Here is a 21,914-nt window from a genome sequence, read left to right on the forward strand (position 1 = left end):
CCAAGAATGCAAATTCTGCCTGAGACAACACCAGCTGCTTTCCACAGGGCACAGGATCTCCCAGGAACAGGTCTCCTGCTGTCCATACACACCTCTCCCTCCAGGAAGTTTCTATGACACAGCAAAGGACATGGGCCTTTCCAGAGGCTGTGGGGTCTTCACCTCTCAGCCCAATCTAAAAACTGAGGCTAGTCAGAGGTTTTGCCAAATGCCTTTCCTGCAGCTACTGATATGATGGCGATTTTTCTGCTTTAACCGGTTGATGTGATGGATCACTTTGATTTTCAAATGTTGAACCAGCCTTGCATACATGAAATAAACCCCACTTGTTCTTGGTGTGTAATTCTTTTTATACATTGTTGGATGCAATCTGCTAATATTTTGTTAAGGTCTTCTGTATCTATGATCACGAGAGATACTGGTCCCTAGTTTTCTTGGATATTTGTCTGGTTTTGGTTATTAGGGTAATGCTGGCCTCACAGAATGAGTTAGGAAGCATTCCCTCCGCTCTATCTTCTGGAAAACTGTAGAGGACTGGTATAATTTCTTCCTTAAATGCCTTGTAGAATTCACTAGTGAAACCATCTGGGCCTCATGCTTTGTTTTGGAAAGTTGTTAGTTACTGATTCAATTTCTTTAACAGATACAGGCCTACTCAGATCACCTATTTCTTGTATCAGTTTGGCAGATTGTCTTTCAAAGAATTGGTCCATCTCACGTAGGTTATCAAATTTGTGGGCACAGAGTCGCTCCGTGTTCCTTTATTATCCTTTCAATTATAATGGGATCTGCAGTGATGTCCCCTTTTATTTCTGGTACTAGTAATTTGTGTCTTTTTTTCTTAGCCCGGCTAGGGGCCTATTGACTTTATTGATCTCTTCAAAAACCAGTTTTTGGTTTACTTGATTTCCTCTATTGATTTCCTGTTTTCAATTTCATTGATTTCTGCTCTAGTTTTTATTATTTCTTTTCTTGTGCTTACTTTGGGTTGAATTTGCTCTTTTTCTAGTTTCCTAAGGTGGAAGCTTAGTTTACTGATTTTAGATGCTTCTTTCCTCATCTACGCGTTCAATGCTGTAAATACCCCTCTGAGCACTGCTCCTGCTGCATCCCACAAATTCTGGTAAGCTGTAATTTCATTTTCATTCAGTTAAAAATATTTTTAAGTTTCTCTTGAGATTTCTTCTTTGACTGTGCTGGGTGCTTTAGAACACTGAGACACTTACCTCTGGGAGGCAAAGAGTAAAATCCCCATTTCACAGATGAGGGAACAGGTCAGCCCAGGGTCACATGGCTGGGAAACGGCAGAGCTCGGACTGGTGTACCATCTGTTTGGTAACCTGAGAACCAGCCCAGACCTCAACTCCCCTGATGTTACCACTGGCGACTCTACGTGCCTGGTGAGTTGAAATGGTGAGCTCTGAACTGCTACAAGGTCAAGCTGATCCTGGGGGTTCAGAGACTGAAAACCTGGCTTGGTTAGACCTGGGGTCACTATCGTCAGGGGCCAGGGACTCTCACTCTCCAGCCTGAGCTGTTTGCTCTCTGACCTTGGGTGTCCCTGGGGCATGGTGGGATCCAAGCAGAGGAACCACCCCTCCATGCCAAGGAAGCACGTGGCCACTGTGTAGAGGGTCCCACCCCAGATGTTTCTCCAAGCCCCTACCAGGCCTGGGGCCTACCCCTGGGCAGTCTTAGAACACTGTGCTGACCCAGTGGCACCGTCAAATCACATTTATTTTGAGTAGAAAATAAGCCACTTCTGCAGCAATACATCAAAATGTGGGGCTCTTTGAGCTTGCTGGGCTCACCCGGTCCTGGCTTCCCTGGAGGGTCCCTTGCGCAGCCAGGCCAGACCAGAGCCCTCAGGATGGCAGGGCCCGAGGACGGGACGTGGTGCAGCAGCAGGGTCCTGGGGAGGTCGCCACGAGGCGGGTCAGTAGCAGTCGGCCTCGTTCTCCCCGAGGACGCCCACGGCAGCCAGCATGTCCTGCAGGAGTGACTGGGGGCTCTTCTCCACGTGGTCACTGCTCTCAGCCAGAGTGTCCCGAAGGCCCTCCAGGTCTATAGACCTCAGCACAGCCATGACGGCCCCAGGCTCCAGGTACCCCAGGGGCTGACCCTGCTCACCTGCCTGCCATCTCTGCAGGGTGGCCTCCACAGAGGCCACGTTGGGACTGTCCCCCGCCTCCTGTGGGCTGCCACAGGGAGCAGCCTTGGCCCTCAGGAATAGGAGAAGATCACAGGACTTCTGGGCCACAGGTCGGTCACAGTCAAACAAGGCACGGAAGGCAAACTCAAAGAGCTGCACACGGCAGAGCACCTGCAGGGCCTGGGCCAGCGCGCCAGGCGGGGCTGCCTCGGGCAGGGCCACGGCGCAGGGACAGTGGGAGCCGCGCGGGCCCAGCAGCCGCCCCAGGAACACCAGCGCCAGCTCGAGGCCCTGGGCCCGCACCTCCCAGTCCGGGTCCCTGCTCGCCGCCTGCAGCACTCGGGCCACAAACCGCTCCGGGTCTTCAGCTACGTCAGCATGGCCATCCCTCAGCCACTCGGTGAAGACCTGCATGACGGCCCTCCGGGGGAAGCCCTCCGAGTCCGCGGAGAGGATGTGCAGAAGCGCCAGGAGCAGGCTCTCCTGGAGGACGGAGCGGGAAGAGGGTGGAGGGACCAGGGAAGTCGAGCTCCCGCGACGGGCTCGGGGTGCAGCAGGGAGAACCCCCCCGAGGACCCCCTGCCACGCTCGGCTTCCTTCGGCGGTGTGCCCTTCAGCCCCCCATCTGCCCACCGTCAAACGGGGGTGGCCATGTCCAAGTGACAGGGCTTCCAGGAGGCGGGGCCGGAGATTCAGGAGACACGCCCGACCCCGAATGCCACCCCTGGGCGGCAGACCCACTCCACCCCGGCATCAGGACAGCCGCCAGGTGGGCACACGGCCACAGGACCCACTGCCTCCTACCTGCTGAGCCCCTGGGCGCTCAGGGCTGGCAGGAGCGGCAAGCAGCCCCCAGCTGGACAGCTGCCCTGTGGCGGTCACTGCGCTCGCGCGGACGTAACTCTCAGGGTCTCGCAGAAGCTGCTTGGTGAGCTCGGGCACCTCTGAAGCAAGGAGCGCTTGTCTGAAGCCGGCCTGCCCTGGGGGTCCAAGCAGCCACAACCAGCTATGACCAAAAGCTGAGTCCACAGCCTCTCCTCCCTCTCCCAAAGGCAGCCTAGGTGGTCCGAGTTCCCAACTACCTGGGGACAACAGTGTGCCAAGGCCAGGCCAGCCCTCCCACAGGGCCCCGCCCCACCCCCGGCCCCGCCCCCTGCACTCACCTCCCCAGTGTCTGGTCATTTGGGTCAGGAACTCGAGGCCCGAGTCCCTCACCTCCCAGCAGGGGCTGCACAGGCGCTTCTGTAGCACAGGAAGCAGCTCTGGGGCAGGAGGAACGGTTCAGAGGGGCCCGGGCCATGTCCACCCTGCCTTCCCGCCCAGCCCCCAGTCGCCTCCATCCCTGCTCCTCCCTCGGTTTCCCCTGGGAGGGGCTGGGATTACCCCTCAGGAACAGCTGGGTGCGGGGGTCCAGGTCGCAGCAGCCGGGGGTCTTGGGTGAGCTCAGGAGCCACCTGAGTGTGGCCTGGAAGGCCTTCTTCAGAACCTGGAGCGGGAAGAGTGGGGTTGCAGGGCCAGGAGGGGTGAGCTGGCCCACCTGCCCCCGTCCACCTTCCAGTGCCCCTGCCCCTGCCCTGGGGTGTAAGATGGGGACGGGGTACATGGGGAGAGGGAACACTGGACTTCATTTTTACGAGGCAGAAGCCTCTGGAAGCGGCAGACTGGCATCCAAGACTAGAGAGAGAGAAGAGGAGGGGGCAGCTCTTGTCAGGAAGCCCCACTAACGGGGAAATGAAATTTCTGCACCAAAACAGGAGGAACTACCCACGGCAGCTTTTCCTGAAAGCCCCGGAATCTGCCAGGCCTATCATCCAATCTCCCCACTGCCTGCTCAGTGCACGTGCTAATCCTGCACCTCCAGAGCGTGACTCAACCCGGGGGCTACAAGAACGGGGAGATTTGCAGGAAACCTCAGTGAGAGTTTGGACCCCAAGCGTAAGGCCCACCTGGTTCTAGTTTACATCTCTCATGGAGAATTCCCTGTAAGACTGGATCCTCTCCCTGCTTTCCACGGCCCGGTGACCCCTCGTTCAATCTCCACCAATGCCAGGCCCTGGGCCGAACCCTGTGCAGCTGCCTGCCCCTTGAAACTCACTTTAAGAAGCAATTCTGGGGACTTCCCTAGTGGCGCAGTGGTTAAGAATCTGCCTGCCAACACAGGGGGCACGGGTTTGAGCCCTGGTCCGGGAAGATCCCACATGCCGCGGAGCAACTAAGCCCGTGCGCCACAGCTATTGAGCCTGCACTCTAGAGCCCACGAGCCACAACTACTGAGCCTGTGTGCCACAACTACTGAAGCCTGCTGCACCTAGAGCCCATGCTCAACAACAAGGAAGCCACTGCAATGCGAAGCCCGCGCACCGCAACAAAGAGTAGCTCCCGCTCACCGCAACTAGAGAAAGCCCACGCGCAGCAACAAACAGCCAAAATTTTTAAATTATTTAAAAAAAAAAAAAGAGGCAATTCTGGCCCCAGAGAGACCTGCAGGGGTGCCCTGCCTCTGCCTTCCTCCCCCTCCCCTTCCCCCCTCCCTGCACCCCGCACCCTGTGCGTGTACCATGGAGCTGGACTCAGGGCTCGTGAGGTACTCCAGGAGAACGGAGAACACCTGCGTCACCGACTCTTGAGGGCCTGAGACAGACGTGGATGGCTGAAGCACCCAACCTCCTACCCTGGGGCCTCCCCAGCCCACAAGTGTGGCAACCCAAGGAAAACAGGGGACAGAACCCATCGGTCAGCTGAATCCCAGCCCCTGCCCCAGAGGAGACACGCAGAGGACAGCAGTCTTGGGACATCTCTGAGCAGCTGTGGGGCTCGCCCAACACCCGAGCTGTGCGAGAGAAAGCATTCTCACTTACCGGTCCCCTGAGACAGCGCCCCCAGGAAATCCAGGGCAGCTCGCTGGACCCGGCCACAGCCCACCAGGATCGCACAGAGGCGGCCGCCCACATCGGAGGTGGGAGCCGCTGAGCCACTGCAGAGCCGCAGTATTGTCACCGCAGCCCCAAGCAGGTGCGCCTGCGGCCAGGGCGAGGGGCGCTGGGGCTGGGGGAGAGGGAGGGTCAGTGCAGGCCACAAGTCCCACTGCCAGTGTGGAGCCGGGCCGGGCCATACCTACCAGCGGATGCAGCAGCCCCAGGTGGGCGAGAGCACAGCACAGGAGACCCACGCAGGCCGACTTGGAGCAGAGGAGCGTGTCCACCGTCATCGGGTCGCCTGCGGCCCCACCCAGCAAGCCTGTAGGACAGCCAGAAACAGCTCCCGGTTAGCGGGCACCTCCGCGTGGCCACCACAGGCCTTGCCGCTGGTCACTGCTTCATGCCAGAGACGAGGCCCGGACGTTCCGAGCAGGTGGCTCGTCCAGGGCGGCGTCCAGCCGGCCAGAGCTGAGGTCTGAACCTGTCTGCAGGGCTCTCGAGCAGTCCCACTCTCCCTGCAGCCCATGCCCGGGCCGGTTTCCACTGGTCAGAGGCCCATCTCTACGCTCGACATGGGGCTCCGAGGCACAGCTGGGCCCCCTTCTCTAATCCTCACCCCATCGTGTGGCTGAAGCAAGACAAGTCGCAGCGAGGAAACTCACTCTCCCATCACAGAACTGACCTTCTGGGAGGACGAGTGCCAAGCCCGTGTGCCCGCTCTGGGTCAGGAACCATCCACGTGGCCCAGGCCCCCGGTAACCACCACAAACTGCCAGGGTCAGCTGCTCTGGGGGCCACTCCAGCTGATGCCCACAGGGGGCAATGCTGCCCTATGAACTCCCAGGCGGGGACGTGAGCAGCAGTCACACCTGGGACGGCAGCCTACACCACAGCCACCTTCACTCTTAGGTGGGGTGGCAAGCCAGGTACCCCGCTGCCCATCAGCCCGCCCTGGCCCCAAGGACATTCTCAGGACCCCAGGGTCCTGCCTTCCTGCACCTGCCCACCCTTCCCAAGCAGCCTACCTGGAGGTCCAGGGGCCTGAGCAGCAGCTTCCAGGACACAGGCCAGGGGCTGGAGGAGGATGCCAAAGGCCTGGGTCCTCAGCGCCTGTGGACTGAGGACAGAGGACACGGTGAGGGCTGCCCCCGCCCTCAGGCAAGCTGGCTGCCCTCCTAATATCCCCAGCAAGTCTGGGCCAAAGGGGTCAGTGCTGGGGATCTGGACACCCCCTTGAATCACAGCTTCCCTGTAAGCATTGTGACCAGCACTCACACCACTGGCCTGGGACTCCAAGGAACTGCTAGGAAGCACCACCCAGGCCCCGGGAAGAGCCTGGGCAAGGCCTGGCCACACCCACTCCAATGGGCAGTGCCTGCTCAGGGCCAAAGGGATGGGATGCCCCACCTCCCGGAAGTACTCCCAATGCTGAGATATCCTTTCCTACGTTCTGGAACATGGTCTCGCCGATGTGCTGGGGCCCAGGGTGGTTGGGAGGCCGAGCTGGTACAGAGCTCTCCCTCCAAGCCAGCTGCCCAATCCTTCCCTCTCCCTTCGGACCACTCCCTCTCTCTGAACATCCGGAGACCCTGGAGCCCAGAGCCAGGCTGGCATCGTATCCCCAGCGCCCTGTGCCCACTTTCACCCCAGACCTGGGCCAACAAGACCGGCTCTAGTCCGCCCGAAACCCTGGAATGATTTCTCTTCCTTCCCACCTCTCCGGACCCCACACCCCCTTCCTGGTAGGGCGCACATCTCTCTCCCTCTGGGAATCTGTCCTGTCACTCCTGTCTACTGGGTCCCCCTCCACCGTCCCACAGCCCCTGGTACCCACCCCAGTGGCATGCACACAGGGCGGCCCAGGATCCACAAGGTGAGGCCGCTGGGGAGGTGGCAGAGGGCAGCTGAGCGGTCCTGAGTGTGAACCCGGCCCTGCTCTGAGCAGGGCTGCTCCGAGAGTCTCTTTTATCTTTGGGGAGCCTGTGAAAAAGCTATTCCACCACTAAAAAATGTAGAAGCTGGAGCCTGTGCCAACACCTTGGTGATAACCCACGGACTGCCTGGCCACGCCCCGGCCAGCCGCCTCTGACTGATCTCTGGTTTCAGGAGCTCCCCTGAAGTTCCCTGACCTCTCTGCCCGCCTCACACAACATGAACCCCAATCCTTACCAGTCCTGCAGTTTCAGGATCCCCAAAGCCAGAGGCCCTGCCTGTGTGGGGCTCAAGCGGCTCAGAGTCCGGGCCAAAGTCTCCCACAGGCCACAGTCAGAACTCGGCACAGAAGAACTGCGGAGGAGGAGCCCAGGAAAAGAACGTCATTCCCCCATCCAGCCCACACCGTGCCCGGGGGGCCGCCGTGGCCTGGGCTGGGTGTGCCGGCTGAGACGGAAGGCCCTTCCCGGGTGTGCGGGCTTTCAGACCCCCTCTGGTGTCCCCTCTACTCGAGGCAGCGTTCTCGGGCAGCCAGTGAGATGTGGCCCAGGTGTGATGGCTGCCCCAAGACTTCCCGAAGAAAACGAGCCCCCCCTCCTGCCCACCCCCCCAGCTGCGCCCTGGGGGCCTGACCGGGCCACGCTGAGGAGAAGATCCACGAGCGAGTGTGAGGCTGGGACAGGGTCTTTCTCGAGCAGGCGGGCCACGAGGGGGCTCAGCCGCACCCAAAGGCCTTGCGTCCAAAGGCCATGGCAGTGCCCGAACGTGGTGGTCAGGACATTCAGGGCCTGTGTGACCTGCGGGGTGGCTATGGAGCACAGGGAGTCTTCGATGTGACACACAATCTTCTGGGCACATGCTGGCCAGTCACAAGCCTGCGGACTGCAGCGGCCCTCGGCTGGGCCTCGCATCGCCAAGTCCAGGATGTGCACCAGGAGCTGCCCGGCTGCCGAGGCCACAAACAGGCTGGAATCTCCCTGCAGGGAGAAGATGGTGTCAACGGCACCTGGGGAGGGGGAGGGACAACGGGTGGGGAAAGAAACAGGGTTCAGCTGGAACAGAGTCCATGGTGACAGCAGCGACGCTGAAACCACTGAGCAGCTTTAACCACTGGACTTCAGAACCTCACGGACAGAACTCAGAAACCACCCAATGCGGAGGCACTGTTAGAGGCCCAGCCTCCCCGCCACTCAGAGGCACAGGAATCAAAACGGAGGGCTCACAGGGTGAGGGGCTTTAGAACCCTGGCCACTTTGGATTCTTCTCATCAGTTTCAAAGCCACCCCAACTGCTGGGTCTCACCTACAAGCCACAGGACACAGTATACCCTTGAGGGGCCTCCAACCCTTGGTTACCCCGAATGTTCCTCACAACAGCCCTACGATACCACAGCCACTTTCACGTTCAGAGGAAGAGACCCGGCAAGGTGCAGTGGTTTCCCAGGAGTCGCACAGCGTCAGGCACAGCAAGGGCAGAGGCGGAAGGCAGGGCAGACGGGGGCACTCACCACAGGCGGCAAGGAAGCGCAGGGCACTAGGGTGCTGTGCCAGGGTGCGCAGGCCCTGGATCCAGCCGCTGCGCACAGCGGGGGCCGTCCAGGCTGCTCCTCCAAGGGGGCCCACCTCCCCAAAGAGCATGGGCAGCAGCTCCCCCTGCTGGGAAGCAGAGGAGGAAATGGTGACCTGAGCAAGGTCCCAGGGGACCACACATCAGAGATGGCTTTTCTATCCTTCACAGCTGCTCGAGGCTCTTCTTTGGGGGAACTTTCTCGTGAGCTGCCAACACAAAGAACCTGTGAGAGGTGGCAGGTGGCCACCAGAGCCAGCCGATGGCGGCCACAGCACTGTCAACTCTGCCTTCCAGGGGAGAGAACTTCGGAAGGAAGAACTGGGTTTTCCATAAAGGCTCACCAACCCTGTCACCGTTCACTTCAGAAACCCTTCCCCCACACAGCCCACCAACTGCAACGCCCAAGGTCCCCCTCTGACCATGACATGCTGCGCTCAAGGACCCCCAAAGGTCTCCACAGCCGACTGGGCTCTTGTGCTTGGCACTCGGGGTCCTCCAGGGCACCTGCCCTCCTCCAGGTGTCCCCGACCCTGGATTCCCCAGCACGCCCCGTGAGTCAGGCCCACCCCCCCCATACACCTGCTCAAACCCCTTACAACCCGGCTGCAAGACCACTGCCCCTACGAAGCTGACCACCCCACCCCGTCAGCAGGCAGCGGCTAACTCCCCGCTCAATCCCCGTCTGCTCACGGACGGCCACAGGACAACACGCGTTGTCCTGATCTGCTGCCACGTGCACAAGATTCCCGTTCACCACAGGGTGCCAGCACAACGAGAGGGAAACTCGGGGGCTGCCTCTTACCAACGGAGCCCCTCACGGGTGTAGCTACTAGCTCTGAGCCTTGTCTGTCTTGACAATAAAATGCTGGTCCCCACCCTCAAGTCATCTCAGACTCCAGGGTAAGGGACCACAGGGCCTCGGAGACACACTTCCAGTCGCTCAAGGATGACTCCAACTCCGCCATGGCCTCGAGGCCTTGAGGGGTGTTGCTGGAGGCGGCAGCTCACAGGGCAGGCCCTCTGCGGGACCTCGCGTCACCGAAATGCCCCCCCAGAGCTACAGCCTCTCCCTGGGGGCAGCTCGTAGCCAATGGGAAGGTACAAAGGCTCAGCCCCCTGCCTCAAGTAGTTTGTCCACATGTCCCCTGCCCAGACACCAGCTACTGATGAGCATCTGGCTGCTGAAGGGCCCTTAGGGCTGCCAGACCCCCTGGGAGTCTGTGAAGGGCCAGGTGAAAAGGGAACAGGAGCCCAAGCCAGTGCCATGGGCCCAGGACAGAGAGCAACCTTCCACTGCGACTCAGAGCCCGAACCTGCCCCTGTCCCTCGTCCCCACGTACAGGGGGCCAACCACCAGACTGAAGGGCAGTCAGTGGCCTTCTAAGCCTCTAAAGCCATGGTCAGCCTTGGGAAGGAAGAGGAGGCCATGGAGAAGTAGAGATGGGAACTGGGAAGTACTCAGGAAATCAGTGAAGTTGGGGAAGGCCATCTGACTGGGACTGAGGATTTACTTTCAGAGAAACAGACGGTGTAACAGAGCATTCGAACAGTGCGACCCTTCAGGGTCTAGTGTGAGCTCTGCCAGTTCTGTGGGATTCTTATGTTGAGCCTTCACTGTCTCCTAATCCAGAAAAAAGATGAAGACTCCTGACCTGCTTACTGGCCAGGGCGCCCAGGATAACATGAATGTGATCTCGTAAACTGAGGTGTTTTACCAACTGCAAAGCACCAGAGGTATGGGTGGATTATCACACGTGAAGTCATTTCCTAAAACGCACCTCAGTGCAGAACGTCCCGGGAAGCCTGCCCCGCAGCGAGCTGGCGTGGGCTGGGCCCCTGGAGCCGGCGCTGCTGGACTGAGGAGCGCCCGTGAAGGGCGGCGTCAGAGCAGAGAGCCAACCCCAGCTCTGCCTTATTTTAAAATGTCCACCGTTCACCCCAACACCATTCCTGGTGAGTTTTTCAAAGGAGAATTATACTCAGGAATAAAAACCTTGCGGTACACGTCAAGACACGGGGGCAAAACAAGGTTCGGAGACTCAGGGGTCATGACAGCCACCACTGCTTTGTGTACCTGCAGGAGAAGGTGGGTCACTCAGGTGGGAGGACCCAGGCTCACCTGAAGATACTGGAAGCAGTTTTCCTGGGCTGCAAATATCCCTGCGAGGCGGAGTGAGAAGGAGAGGATTCTGGAACTTAGGTCCTGGGATTTCAGCACGCGGAACAGCAGCTCTACCAGGCAGGGATTCTCCTGTAGTAACAGGAGGCTGGACCCTGGAGACAGGCCCAGCCGGGAAGCATGTCACCAGGGGCACAGCGCATGCCTCCCTGAGGGGCCATTCTTCTGGCAACCCCCAGACTCCCTTTCTCTCAGGCTATTAGACTCAGCAGTCCAACTGGGAGGAAACAGTTGCAACAACTGCCACGAAGGATCCTCAACTTTAATTCAATGAGGGGGGACAATGTAGAAAGCCAATACCTTAACAACAGGCAAGGGACTTGGACAGAATATACAAATGGCCAGCAAACCACGAAAGATGTTCTGCCTTGCTGATTATGAAAAAGAAATGCAAATTGAAGCAGAAGACAATTTTCACCTCTCCAATGGATACTTTTCTCTTAAACTGAGAATACGAAAGCAAGAAGCACAATGGAACAGGCATTCCTTTCCAGACGTGGCATCTAAAACGTCTCTTCGCGACTGCTCTGTCATTCCAAAGCGCTGCCGGGGGTGGGGGAGCGGAAGGGGGAGGAAACCTGGGGCAATGCTGGGAGGGCCTCCACTGCGAGGCCCTTGTGAAAGGACGATGAATGGCACAGTAAGGAGGGAAAACCAGGGTGAAAGAGAGAGAAGCAAGAATCAAAGAAACCAAAAACGTGGGCGAACCTAAAAAAGCACTGACTTTAAAAATTAAGTAACTTTTGAAGGAGTTTAAAACAAAACAGAATCAAAACACCAGATGACAAACCACGGAAGACTGGACTGAGCTGGAGTTAAAGTGCCCGAGGCTCCGTGTGTGGCTGGCGCAGAAGACAGAGATTCTAGCTGACTTTCAACTTTTAAAATCCAGTTTGCACGTAAGAGTAACCCCCAAAAACGTAAGCAGAATGCTTCAAAACTTCACTTCAAAACCAGAAAGACTGAAAAAACAAAAGCTTTATTAATCCAATGGGGGGCAGAAAAGGAGGTAAAAGGCACAACGACAAGGCATGGAAAAAATGTTTTAAATGCAAAAAAATATAGTAAAAATAGGTTCCAATATAACAGTAAACTCAACAAATGAAACAAATTAAACTGTCCAATAGAATAAAGAGCTGTGCAGACTAGATCAAGAACCAAGGCTAGCATCACACTGTGTGTAAGGAACAATGAAGCGTGACAACACAGAAGGCCAGATTTGTAAAGGCTGAAAAGATACAGCTGGCAAATCCTAATTTTTAAAAAGCTGCTGCAGCAAGAGTAATATCAAACAAAACTGACTTTAAAGCAAAAAGCTCTGTCAGAGCTTTAGAAAGGAAGTCATTGCTCAAACAGCCAAATCCTGGAAGATGTAACAGTCTAAGACTGTACATACCTAACCTAACTTCAAAATATACAAAGGGGGAAAAAAGACAGAATTTCAAAGAGAAATTGTTGAATCCACCATCTTAGTTTAAGATTTTCACATACCTCTCAAAAACAATTAAGCAAACAAATTAGCAAGAACATCACAGGTTTTAACAATGTAAACTTGAACTAAGGAACAAGTATGGAGACTATATTCTTTTCATCATGTACAACACTGAGGAAAATACATACAGGCTGCGGGAGGAGGGAATAGAGATTAACTGCTAATGGATACCAGGTTTCTTCTAAGGGGATGAAAATGTTGCAAAATTAACCTTTGGATGGTGGCAAAACTGTGTGAATTTACTAAAAACCACTGAATTACACACTTTAAATAGATCAATTTCATGGTATGTAAATCATATCTCAAATAAAGCTATTTAAAAATAATTTTGAATAGAGTTACCATATGATCCAGCAATCCCATTCCTGGGCATATATCTGGAGAAAACCATAATTCGAAAAGATACATGCACCCCAAAATTCATCGCAGCACTATTTACAACAGCCAAGACATGGAAGCAACCTAACTGTCCAGCGACAGATATGGATAAAGATGTGGGGGGTGTGTGTGTGTGTGTATAGAAAGGACTATCACTCAGCCATAAAAAAGGATGAAATAATGCCGTTTGCAGCACCATGGATGGACCTAGAGGTTATCATACTAAGTGAAGGAAGTCAGACAGAGAAAGACAGATATCATATGATATCACTTATATGTGGAATCTAAAAAAAATGATATGAATTAACTTATTTACAAAACAGAAACAGACTCACAGACATAGAAAACAAACTTATGGTTACTAAAGGGGAAGGGGGGGTATAAATCAGGAGTTTGGGATTAGCAGATACAAACTACTATATATAAAATAAACAACAAGCTTCTACTGTAGAGCACAGGGAGCTAGAGTCAATATCTTGTAATAAACTATAACGGCAAAGACTCTGAAAAAGTGTGTGTGTATATATATACAAAAAAAACAAATCTCCTTGCTGTACACCAGAAACTAACACAACACTGTAAATCAGCTATACTTCAATTAAAAAGTTTTTTTTTTAATTTAACTACTCGGCCACAATTGAGGACTCTATAAATACCAAAAAATAATATCCTATAGAGAAATCTATAGAATATGTGCAAAAATGGTCTGTGTACTACGCCACGATAAAAGCCTCAACAGATATAAAAGAATCAAAATACAAATACTTTCTAACTCCAATGAAATAAATTAGAAATCAGTAACAAAAAGACTGAAAAAAAAACCCATGTCATGAATCTAAAGATACCCTTTAAATATTGATAATTTGTGGATGAAGAAATATTATAATGAAAAGTATGAAATATTTGGAAGTAAATCACAACAAAAGCACTGCAGAGTAAGACTTGCAGGGTGCAGCTCAAGTGATACCTTCAGAGACATGTGTAGCCTTAAATGCATCTATTAGAAAACAAGACAGACCTAGATATTCAACTCAAAAGAGGGTAAACGAACAGGGTAAACCAAAGAAACAAACAGCAGAAATTTATGACACGTAATCCACACTAAAATAATTATCAGCCAAACATTTACATGAGCAGATTTACGTACAGAGAAAACCATTATGTCATTATTTATAATAATGACACATTAGAAACACAGACATCTAACAACAGTGGACTAATTGTAAAATTAAGGTCCATTCACAGAGCAAACTGACATACAGTCAATAAAATCAATGTGTCAGTGGGGAAAACACCCACTAGGACAGTAAGAGAGAAAAAGCAAGATATCATGTTGTATTTACGGTGTGACCTCATTTTTATAAGAAAAGTACAGAATTATGATGTGTTAAGAAAAAAGGTTGGAAGGAAAAAAATGTTCAGAGTGGTTTAATCTTCCTCTTTACTCCTCTGTGCTGTTCAAGTTTTATATAAAGAATATGTATTACTTACATAATCAGAAAGAAAAACCGATTTCTTAAAACAAAAAAAATGCAATGCAAACAAGAAGATAAGTTTGTCCCATGGCCTCGGCAGCCACCTAGCATGGCCTGAATAACGGGAGGCCTGCAGCTCAAGCTGTCCTGATCATCCCCTTAGGCTCAGCTTGCCGTGTGCCCAAAGCCAGGGGGAATCTTTAAGATATGAAGGAAGGACACTGGATAGACAGTCCTTCCCGAGGACAGGGGAGCCCGGCACCCTCTGGCCTCCGGGGAAAATCCCAGCAGCACCCTCACCTTACCTGCTTCGGTTACTGTTGTAAACCAGTCCAGCAGCTTCTCCAAACAAGTGTCGTCTGCCACAGGCTGCCTGGGGTCTGCCAGGACGGCACAGAGAGCAGGGAGGAGCCGGGAGCACTCTGGGTCCATGACGAGGCTGGGGTTCCTGCGAAGGCAATGTCAGGGCCAGACCCCACCTGCCCTAGCCCCAGGCAGTCCCCACGCCTGCCCAGGCCCCGGAACTTTCACCTCAGGCCAGGTGACCACAATCTTCAGACGGAAACTCCAAGCTGCCGGGATGGATGTAAAGCCTCAGCTCAGGTGGAACCGGAGGTAGCAAGAGCAAGCAGAGCCCTCAGTCCTGGCGGTGGAGATGGAAGGGAATCTGAAGTACAGCATGAGGCCTGAACAGCTCAGAGTCGGCCAACCTGGAACTCTGGTGGGAGGCGAGAATGAAGGGAGCATGAAGCTGACCGAGGCTGCAGGCGCGCCAGAGCGAGGGGCGTGTGCGCGCTCTGGGGCCGGCCACGTGTAGGAGGCAGAGCGGCTCCGTCCAGACCGGAGGTGTGTGTCTGTCCCTCCCAGGGTCAGTGTGAAAACCCTGGAGCAGCAGTGTGCGGGGGGAAGGCGCCCTGCCCACTGCCGGTTCCTCCCGGGGCGGCAACTGGACCTGCGTGTCCGGCCTGGGAAGGGTTCAGGGAGCCCGTCGGTCCTGTGCTCAGGGAGGGCTCTTGCAGGGGGGTGGGGTGGCCAGTGACTCTGCCGGGTCAGGAACAGGCCTGCCTGGTCTGGGGCGTCTGTCTGTCCATCCCTGGCCAGGTTAAGTCCTGGCGCAAGGCGCCCTCCCTGTGGACCCCGCTGAGGACGCCAGGCCGGCGGCCGCGGTGGTGCAGCGGCCCAGCCCGGGCCACGCACGCGGCCCCCAGGCTGCTCTCCGGCCCTGGTCCCGGGCCCCGAACCCCGACCCCGCGGGGCCCGCCACAGCGACCGCGACCCCTTCCCTGGCGCGCGCCTCACCCACTTCGCGTCCGTCACCGCTGCAGGCCCCGCCCCGTGCCGTGCGACCCGCCGGGCTTGGAGGGGGCGAGGACGGGGACCGCGGGCGTGGGGAACCGTGAAAGCGCCCTGGAGGCAACTCCGAGAGCCCAGAGGGCCCAGGCTCGGGGAACGAGCTCAGGCTGAGAAGGACAGGCCACCGCCGAACGCGTCCACCTGACCCATCACCCACCCCAACCCGGACGCTCACAGATAAGTGCTCGGGGATCCGGCAGGCTTTGCGCCCGGAAGACAGGGCTTTCGGCGGAAGGGGCGTGGCTATGCGTGAAGAGGCGTGGCCTCGCCGGCCAAAGGACCACGTGTCTGGGCGGGCAAGCGAAGCAAAGCGCCAGCCGCGTAGTAGACAGATCTTCCTCCGCTTGCAATGGGGTTTCATCCCGTTTGTAAGTCCAAAATGCATTTAATGCCCCTAACCCACCCAACATCATAGCTTAGCGTAACCTACCTAAAACTTGCTCAGAACGATTCCATTAGCCTACAGTTGGGCAAAATCATCTAACTCAAAGCCTATTTTATAATAAAGCGTTGAATATGTCATGTAATTGATGGAATACTGTACTGAAAGTGAAAAACAGGATGGTTGTCTGGGTACAGAATGGCTATAAGTGGATGGTTTTTTACCCTTGTGATTGCGTGGTTGCCTGGGAGCTGCAGCTCGCCGCCGCAGCCCAGCGTCATGAGAAAGGATCCTACCTACCGCATATCGGCAGCATGGGAGAAGATCAAAATTCCAAATTTGAAGTACGGTTTCTACTGAATATGTATTGCTTTTGCACCATTGTAAAGTCAAAAAACTGTAAGTGGAAGCATGGAAATTCTGGAACCGGCTGTAACTAAGAGAAAGTAAGTGAAACAACAGATGCGGGAAGGGCAGGGGGTTTGCGGAGCCCCAGGAGAGGGAGAGGAGCAACAGGTACTGGCGCATAGGTAGTTTAGATCGTGAAGGCACTTGTCTGCCACGTGAACAATACCCCGAGGAAGCAGATGGAAGTTAAGAAGGTGAGAGGCCTGGTAAGATTCACCTTTTATAAACAACTCTGGTGGCAGCTCAGAGGAGAGCATGGGGTTTCTTTTAGGATCCATCAGGGAAGGTGTAAATAGGGAACCAGAACTTGGGGTACAGACTGTACCTGACACCACTCAGGAAACAGGGCTTCACAGAGCAGAGGAGCGCCAATGAGTGAAGGGGATAATTTCAGAACAAATAAAATTTTGCCATTTAAAATACCATTCAAGTAATTGGACCAGCGGCAAAGCGTTACCTGGTAGCTTGTTTTTTTGAGGTGTTTACCATGTGCCAGGCACCATGCTGAATTTTAGCTGTGTTTTCTCCCTCAGTGCCAACAAAAGCCCTGAAACTGTTTCTACTTTGCAGACAAGGAGACGATGGTGAAAGTACTAAACCTGGGCTCCTGAGCACTAACCAGCTTGTGGGGAGACAGCGTCCGACCACCGTGTGGCTCACCCCCTTTGTTGTACAGATGAGGAGACTGAAGAAACGAGGGTCATGGACTCATAATAATTGGTGGTGTTAGAATTCGAACAGTAATAACCTGCCAGGCATTCCTCCTGCTACACCACGCTACCCTGTGTGGAGACTCATTCATTTGTTCACCTCATAACAGTGTACGAACACTGTCACACTGCGCTCACTCTGGAACCGGCAACTGCACTAAGCAGTTTAGAGATACTGACTCATTTGATCCTCACCACAACGCTTTTCTCCAATTTATATTTGAGGACACAGGCACAGAGAAGTTATGACTTGCAGGGCACCAAATACCTATTGATTGAGCACCTGCTATGTGCCAGACCCCATTCCAAAGGACAGAGATACAGCCGTGAACAAAACACAGCCCTGCCCCAGAGAACTTACATGCTAGACATGGGAAGTTCTTGTAGATCATAAAGGCCAGGGGGCTGGAAAAATAAAGCAGGGCAGGGGGACAGAGTAGATGCCCTTGGAGGTCGGTGTGAAAAGAAAGGGCAGGTTATACTTGCTAATAATTTAAATAAACTTTGCAGCCCAACTCGCCTAAAGATCTTCATGATGCACACTGAATACAGTGACTGCAAACTCTTATTTTTTATTGTCCTGTGGCTACATCAGAACCCTTGAGCGTAGGGTACCGAGATCAGGAAGATGGTTTTCTGAATGCCAGGCGTTCAGAGCTGGCAGACTGTGGACACCGCAGAAGCCCCTTGTCCCTTTCAACGTTAACCTAATAAATATTAATATCCGGCTCTGGTGACTAGTGCACAGGTTCGCATTGCAGCCTCGGCGGCGGCTGGACTGTTCCAGCTCCGCCCCGCTGTCCGCCCCACACTCTGGGCGCGCAGCCTGTTGACCCGCTGGGGCTCCCCGAGCACGCTTACGGTCGGCCCGCCTCGCGGGGCGCCGGCCACATCCGGGGCTCGGGGGCTCGCGCGGTTGCCATGGCAGCGGGGTCGCGGCGGGCGCGCTGGCAGGCCCCGAGGCTGCTGGCAGCCAGGCGGTCGGCGGAGCCCCAGAACCGGACGGCCGTACCCGCAGCGCCTAGGGGCGATCGGGCAGCGCCGCCGCCATGTCCCTGAGCACCGGGGAGCCGGCCTCGGAGACGGTAAGCGCGGAGGGCGGGGAGGTCCCCTGGCTGCCTCCCCTCGCCGGGGCGCGGGCTGGAGGAAGGGGGCGCAGGGCCGGCGATCGCCGGTGACTACTGCCATTATTGTTACCGCATAAGAGCGGGCCTCCGGCCCCCGCCCACGTGCGGCTGGCCGGGCGTCGCCGCCCCTCGCCCAGCCTCCAGCCGCCTCTAGTCCCCCGCTCGTCCTTGCACTGGCCGTCGCTTCCAGGAAGCCCTCCCGGACACTGCGCCCTCGCTGCTCGGCGCCTGCGAAGCCGGGCCTGTGCCGAGCCAGCGACCGCGGCCCGCCGGGTGACAGAGCTCACTGCGTAAGTGTCCGCCCACCCCGTGCCTCCAGGGCGGGGGACTTGGTTTACCTAGTGTTTTCTGGCGCGCCAACCATCTGCTGGAGACATCATTGTGGATGAATAAACTGCATTCCAGTGGCGTGGGGTGGGGTGGGGGAGAACAAGGTAAAAACCAGATCATGTCCATCAAGTCAAAGTGGAAAGTGCGCTGCAGAAAATAAAACAGCCCATGTAACGGAGGTGGATTGGGGAGGCTGCTTTAGACTGGGTGCCAGGAACAGCCACTCTGAGAAGTTGGAGTGTCCTGATGTCACTGATGAGAAAGAGGCAGTCTGGTAAAGATCAGAGAGCAGTGGGACCAGCAGGTGCAAAGGTCCTGGGGTGGGAAAGTGCAGTGGTTCCAGGGCCTGAAAGAAAGTTGCTGGGACCTCCTCAAGGGCATGGGTGTGGATGGAAGGGAGCCATGGGCCTGACCATGGAGAGCCTTGCAGGCCATGCACGGAGTTTGAATTTATTCGGGCCACAGTGGGAAGCCTTTGGAGGGCTCCAGACAAAGGGAACTTGGCTCACTTTGCTTCCTTCTCCCAGAGATGGCAGTACCCAGCATGGCTGTACAGAGCTCACGCCAAGCAGGGGCTCAGTGCTGCTGCCACTGGAGCTGCTGAAGTGTCCTACTTGTCCCTCAAGGCACCAAGTCCTGCCTCATCTGGAAGACCTGCCCGTCTACAGTGGCCTCAGTTACTGCTCCTTCAACTTCTCATATTGTGATTATAAGCGTTATTCATGCCCAGTAGAGAAAATCAATTACCCATAATCTAACTGCCTACAGAAAACCACAGTTAATGTTTGGTGTATTTCCTTCTGACCTTTTTTAATGCATCCTTTTTTTTTCATATGCTTTTTAAAACTTGAGATCATATTTATATTGTTTTGTAACCTTTGCCATTTCATTTATTCCTAGCATCTTCCCGTATCCACACATTTTCAAAAACATGATTTTTAAAATTCTAATTTTATATATATATACATATAACTAAATCACTTTGCTGTACACCTGAAACTAACACAACATTGTAAATCAACTCTACTTCAATTAAAAAAAAAAAATACATCAAAGACAAATACTGTATCATCTCACTTATATATGGAATGTAAACAGCAAGGATTTACCATATGGCACAGGGAACTATATTCGATATCTTGTAATAACCTATAATGGAAAAGAGTTTGAAAAAATATATGTCTAATATAACTGAATCACTTTACACCTGAAACTAACACAATGCTGTAAATCAACTATACTTCAATTAAAAAAAATTTTTTTAAAAACTCTAACGTGGGAATTCCCTGGTGGTCCAGTGGTTAAGACTCCGTGCTTCCACTGCAGGGGGCACGGATTTGATCCCTGGTGGGGGAACTAAGATCTCGCCTGCCGTGTGACGTGGCCTAAATAAATAAATAAATAAATAATCTCGACAATTATTCCTCATGCAAAAATGGAAAGGTAATATTTTTAAAAAATAAAAATAAAAACGCTAACCTAATAGGATACCCCTATTTTAACTCTCCATTTCCTTGCTTTTACTCTTTTTTTTTTTTAATTTATTTATTTTATTTACATTTATTATTGGCTGCATTGGGTCTTCATTGCTGCGCGCGGGCTTTCTCTAATTGCGGCGAACCGGGGCTACTCTTCCTTGCAGTGCGAGGGCTTCTCATTCCGGTGGCTTCTCTTGTTGCCGAGCTCAGGCTCTAGAGCACAGGCTTCGTAGTTTTGGTGCATGGGCTTAGTTGCTCCGTGGCATGTGGGATCTTCCTGGACCAGGGCTCGAACCCGTGTCCTGTGCATTGGCAGGCAGATTCTTAACCACTGCACCACCAGGGAAGCCCGCTTTTACTCTCTTGTTTTCACGTTTGTGCTGTTAGAAACAATGCTGCTGTAAACGTTCTTGCACATAGAAGCGTTTGTTAAGCCCCGTATACATGCCGGCCTCTGAGGACACAAAGACAAGCTGAGCCCCAGTGCCTTGGTCTCCAGGAACCCAGTCTGTGGAAGAGGCTGGGGCAGGGCTCTCCAGGCATTTAGGAGACTCGCCGCCCTTGGCCCAGGCTAACTGGCGATTTCTCTGCTGAGCTTACGTCTGTTCTCAAGCAGACAAGAACCTCTTGTGAACAGGCACTGTCCAGTCTGTCCAATCCCCCGAGTCCCTTGGAACACAGCTGCCGCTGGGCTTGCTCGTGAACTTCACAGAGCACTTACCGCGGTGCCAGGGAGCCCACTGTGCCGTGGCCGTGAGCAGGCCCCGTTGGCCAGGGCAGAGCCACAAGGGTGAAGTGGAGCCTGGGCGTGGTCCCTGGTGATTTAAGGGCCAACACTTCTAAAAGGGCTCAAAGTTTCTAGAGCAAGATAATAAGAGCATTTACAGGGCGTTTACTACTTGTAAGATTCTCTGTTCTCTGCTCTACGGCTCTCCCTGCTCTAGAAGCCTTTGTCCGCCAGGTCCATCATCTGGGCCCTTCAAAAGTAGTTTCTATTGCCTGCTCTTTCCCCCTGTATATTGGTCACACTTTCCTGTTTCTCTGTATGTCTCATAGATTTTTGTTGAAAACTAGACATTTAGATAATGTACAGCAACTCCTCCTCAGGGGTTGATGTGGTTTGCTCAGTGGTTCGTTTATTTGCCGAGTGACTTGGCTGAGCTAACTGTGTGAAGTTGATGTCCCCGCACCGTGCAGCCTCTGTTTCCCGTCTCAGATTTTTTCTTGTTTAAATCTTTTAGCCCAACTACCTAGGGGTTACCCTTGGGTCAGCAGAAGCCACTTGTTGGTCAGAGGTTGTGTTTCACCCCCTGGGCCGGTCAGATTTTTGCCCTTAACCATTGAGTGGTGTGTGCGTGTGTGTGTGTGTGTGTGTGTGTGTGTGTGTGTGTGTGTAGGCTGCTGTCACAGTTCAGGGGTTTACATTTTTGCCCACGTGCAACGGGGAACTAGCGCATATGGGTTTTCCCTCACCCATCTCTCCTGAGAGGGCAACCTTGGACATGCGTGTGGTTCTCTGGACTTCCGGGGATGTCTGTCACTGTACTTTAAAGTTTTCTTTTTTTTTTTTTAATTTATTTATTTATTTATTTTATTTTTGGGCTGTGTTGGGTCTTCGTTTCTGTGCGAGGGCTTTCTCTAGTTGCGGCAAGCGGGGGCCACTCTTCATCGCGGTGCGCGGGCCTCTCACTATCGTGGCCTCTCTTGTTGCGGAGCACAGGCTCCAGACGCGCAGGCTCAGTAGTTGTGGCTCATGGGCTTAGTTGCTCCGCGGCATGTGGGATCTTCCCAGACCAGGGCTCGAACCCGTGTCCCCTGCATTGGCAGGCAGATTCTCAACTGCTGCGCCACCAGGGAAGCCCCCTGGACTTCTTTTTTTTTTTTAATTTTTTAAAATTTGTTTATTTATTTATTTATTTTTGGCTGTGTTGGGTCTTCGTTTCTGTGCTAGGGCTTTCTCTAGTTGTGACAAGCGGGGGCCACTCTTCATCGCGGTGCGCGGGCCTCTCACTATCGCGGCCTCTCTTGTTG

At 54.0% G+C, this 21,914-nt stretch overlaps 2 protein-coding genes across 10 annotated transcripts in view; one reads left to right on the forward strand and one right to left on the reverse strand.

Moving 5' to 3' along the window:
* Positions 1–1,719: 1,719 nt before the first annotated feature.
* BRAT1 (BRCA1 associated ATM activator 1) lies at positions 1,720–15,654 on the reverse strand. Of its 9 annotated transcripts, none has more exons than XM_061208484.1 (15): positions 15,624–15,654; positions 14,627–14,813; positions 14,401–14,543; positions 10,691–10,845; positions 8,510–8,657; positions 7,636–8,008; positions 7,240–7,356; positions 6,096–6,187; positions 5,271–5,389; positions 5,011–5,197; positions 4,710–4,783; positions 3,536–3,638; positions 3,316–3,414; positions 2,957–3,132; positions 1,720–2,635 (listed from the first exon to the last, which is right to left on the reverse strand). In XM_061208484.1, exons 3-15 carry the CDS (start codon positions 14,525–14,527, stop codon positions 1,937–1,939), a joined length of 2,469 nt encoding a protein of 822 aa, XP_061064467.1. In that variant the 5' UTR covers positions 14,528–14,543; positions 14,627–14,813; positions 15,624–15,654; the 3' UTR covers positions 1,720–1,936. The 9 variants fall into 9 exon arrangements, with proteins under 9 accessions (XP_061064467.1, XP_061064468.1, XP_061064469.1 ...); XM_061208485.1 differs by having other exon boundaries at positions 15,606–15,630; XM_061208486.1 differs by lacking the exon at positions 15,624–15,654 and adding an exon at positions 15,399–15,612 and having other exon boundaries at positions 14,627–14,738.
* Positions 15,655–17,831: 2,177 nt separating this feature from the next.
* The window catches only part of IQCE (IQ motif containing E), a 41,256-nt gene continuing 37,173 nt past the window's right edge, over positions 17,832–21,914 (forward strand). Inside the window, exon 1 of the mRNA XM_061210237.1 lies at positions 17,832–18,033. Coding sequence (XP_061066220.1) covers positions 17,998–18,033 — 36 coding nt within the window. The 5' untranslated portion in view covers positions 17,832–17,997. The remainder of the gene's footprint in view (positions 18,034–21,914) is intronic.

The sequence above is a fragment of the Eubalaena glacialis genome, chromosome 13, assembly GCF_028564815.1.
Source record: "Eubalaena glacialis isolate mEubGla1 chromosome 13, mEubGla1.1.hap2.+ XY, whole genome shotgun sequence".
Classification (NCBI taxonomy): Eukaryota; Metazoa; Chordata; class Mammalia; order Artiodactyla; family Balaenidae; genus Eubalaena; species Eubalaena glacialis.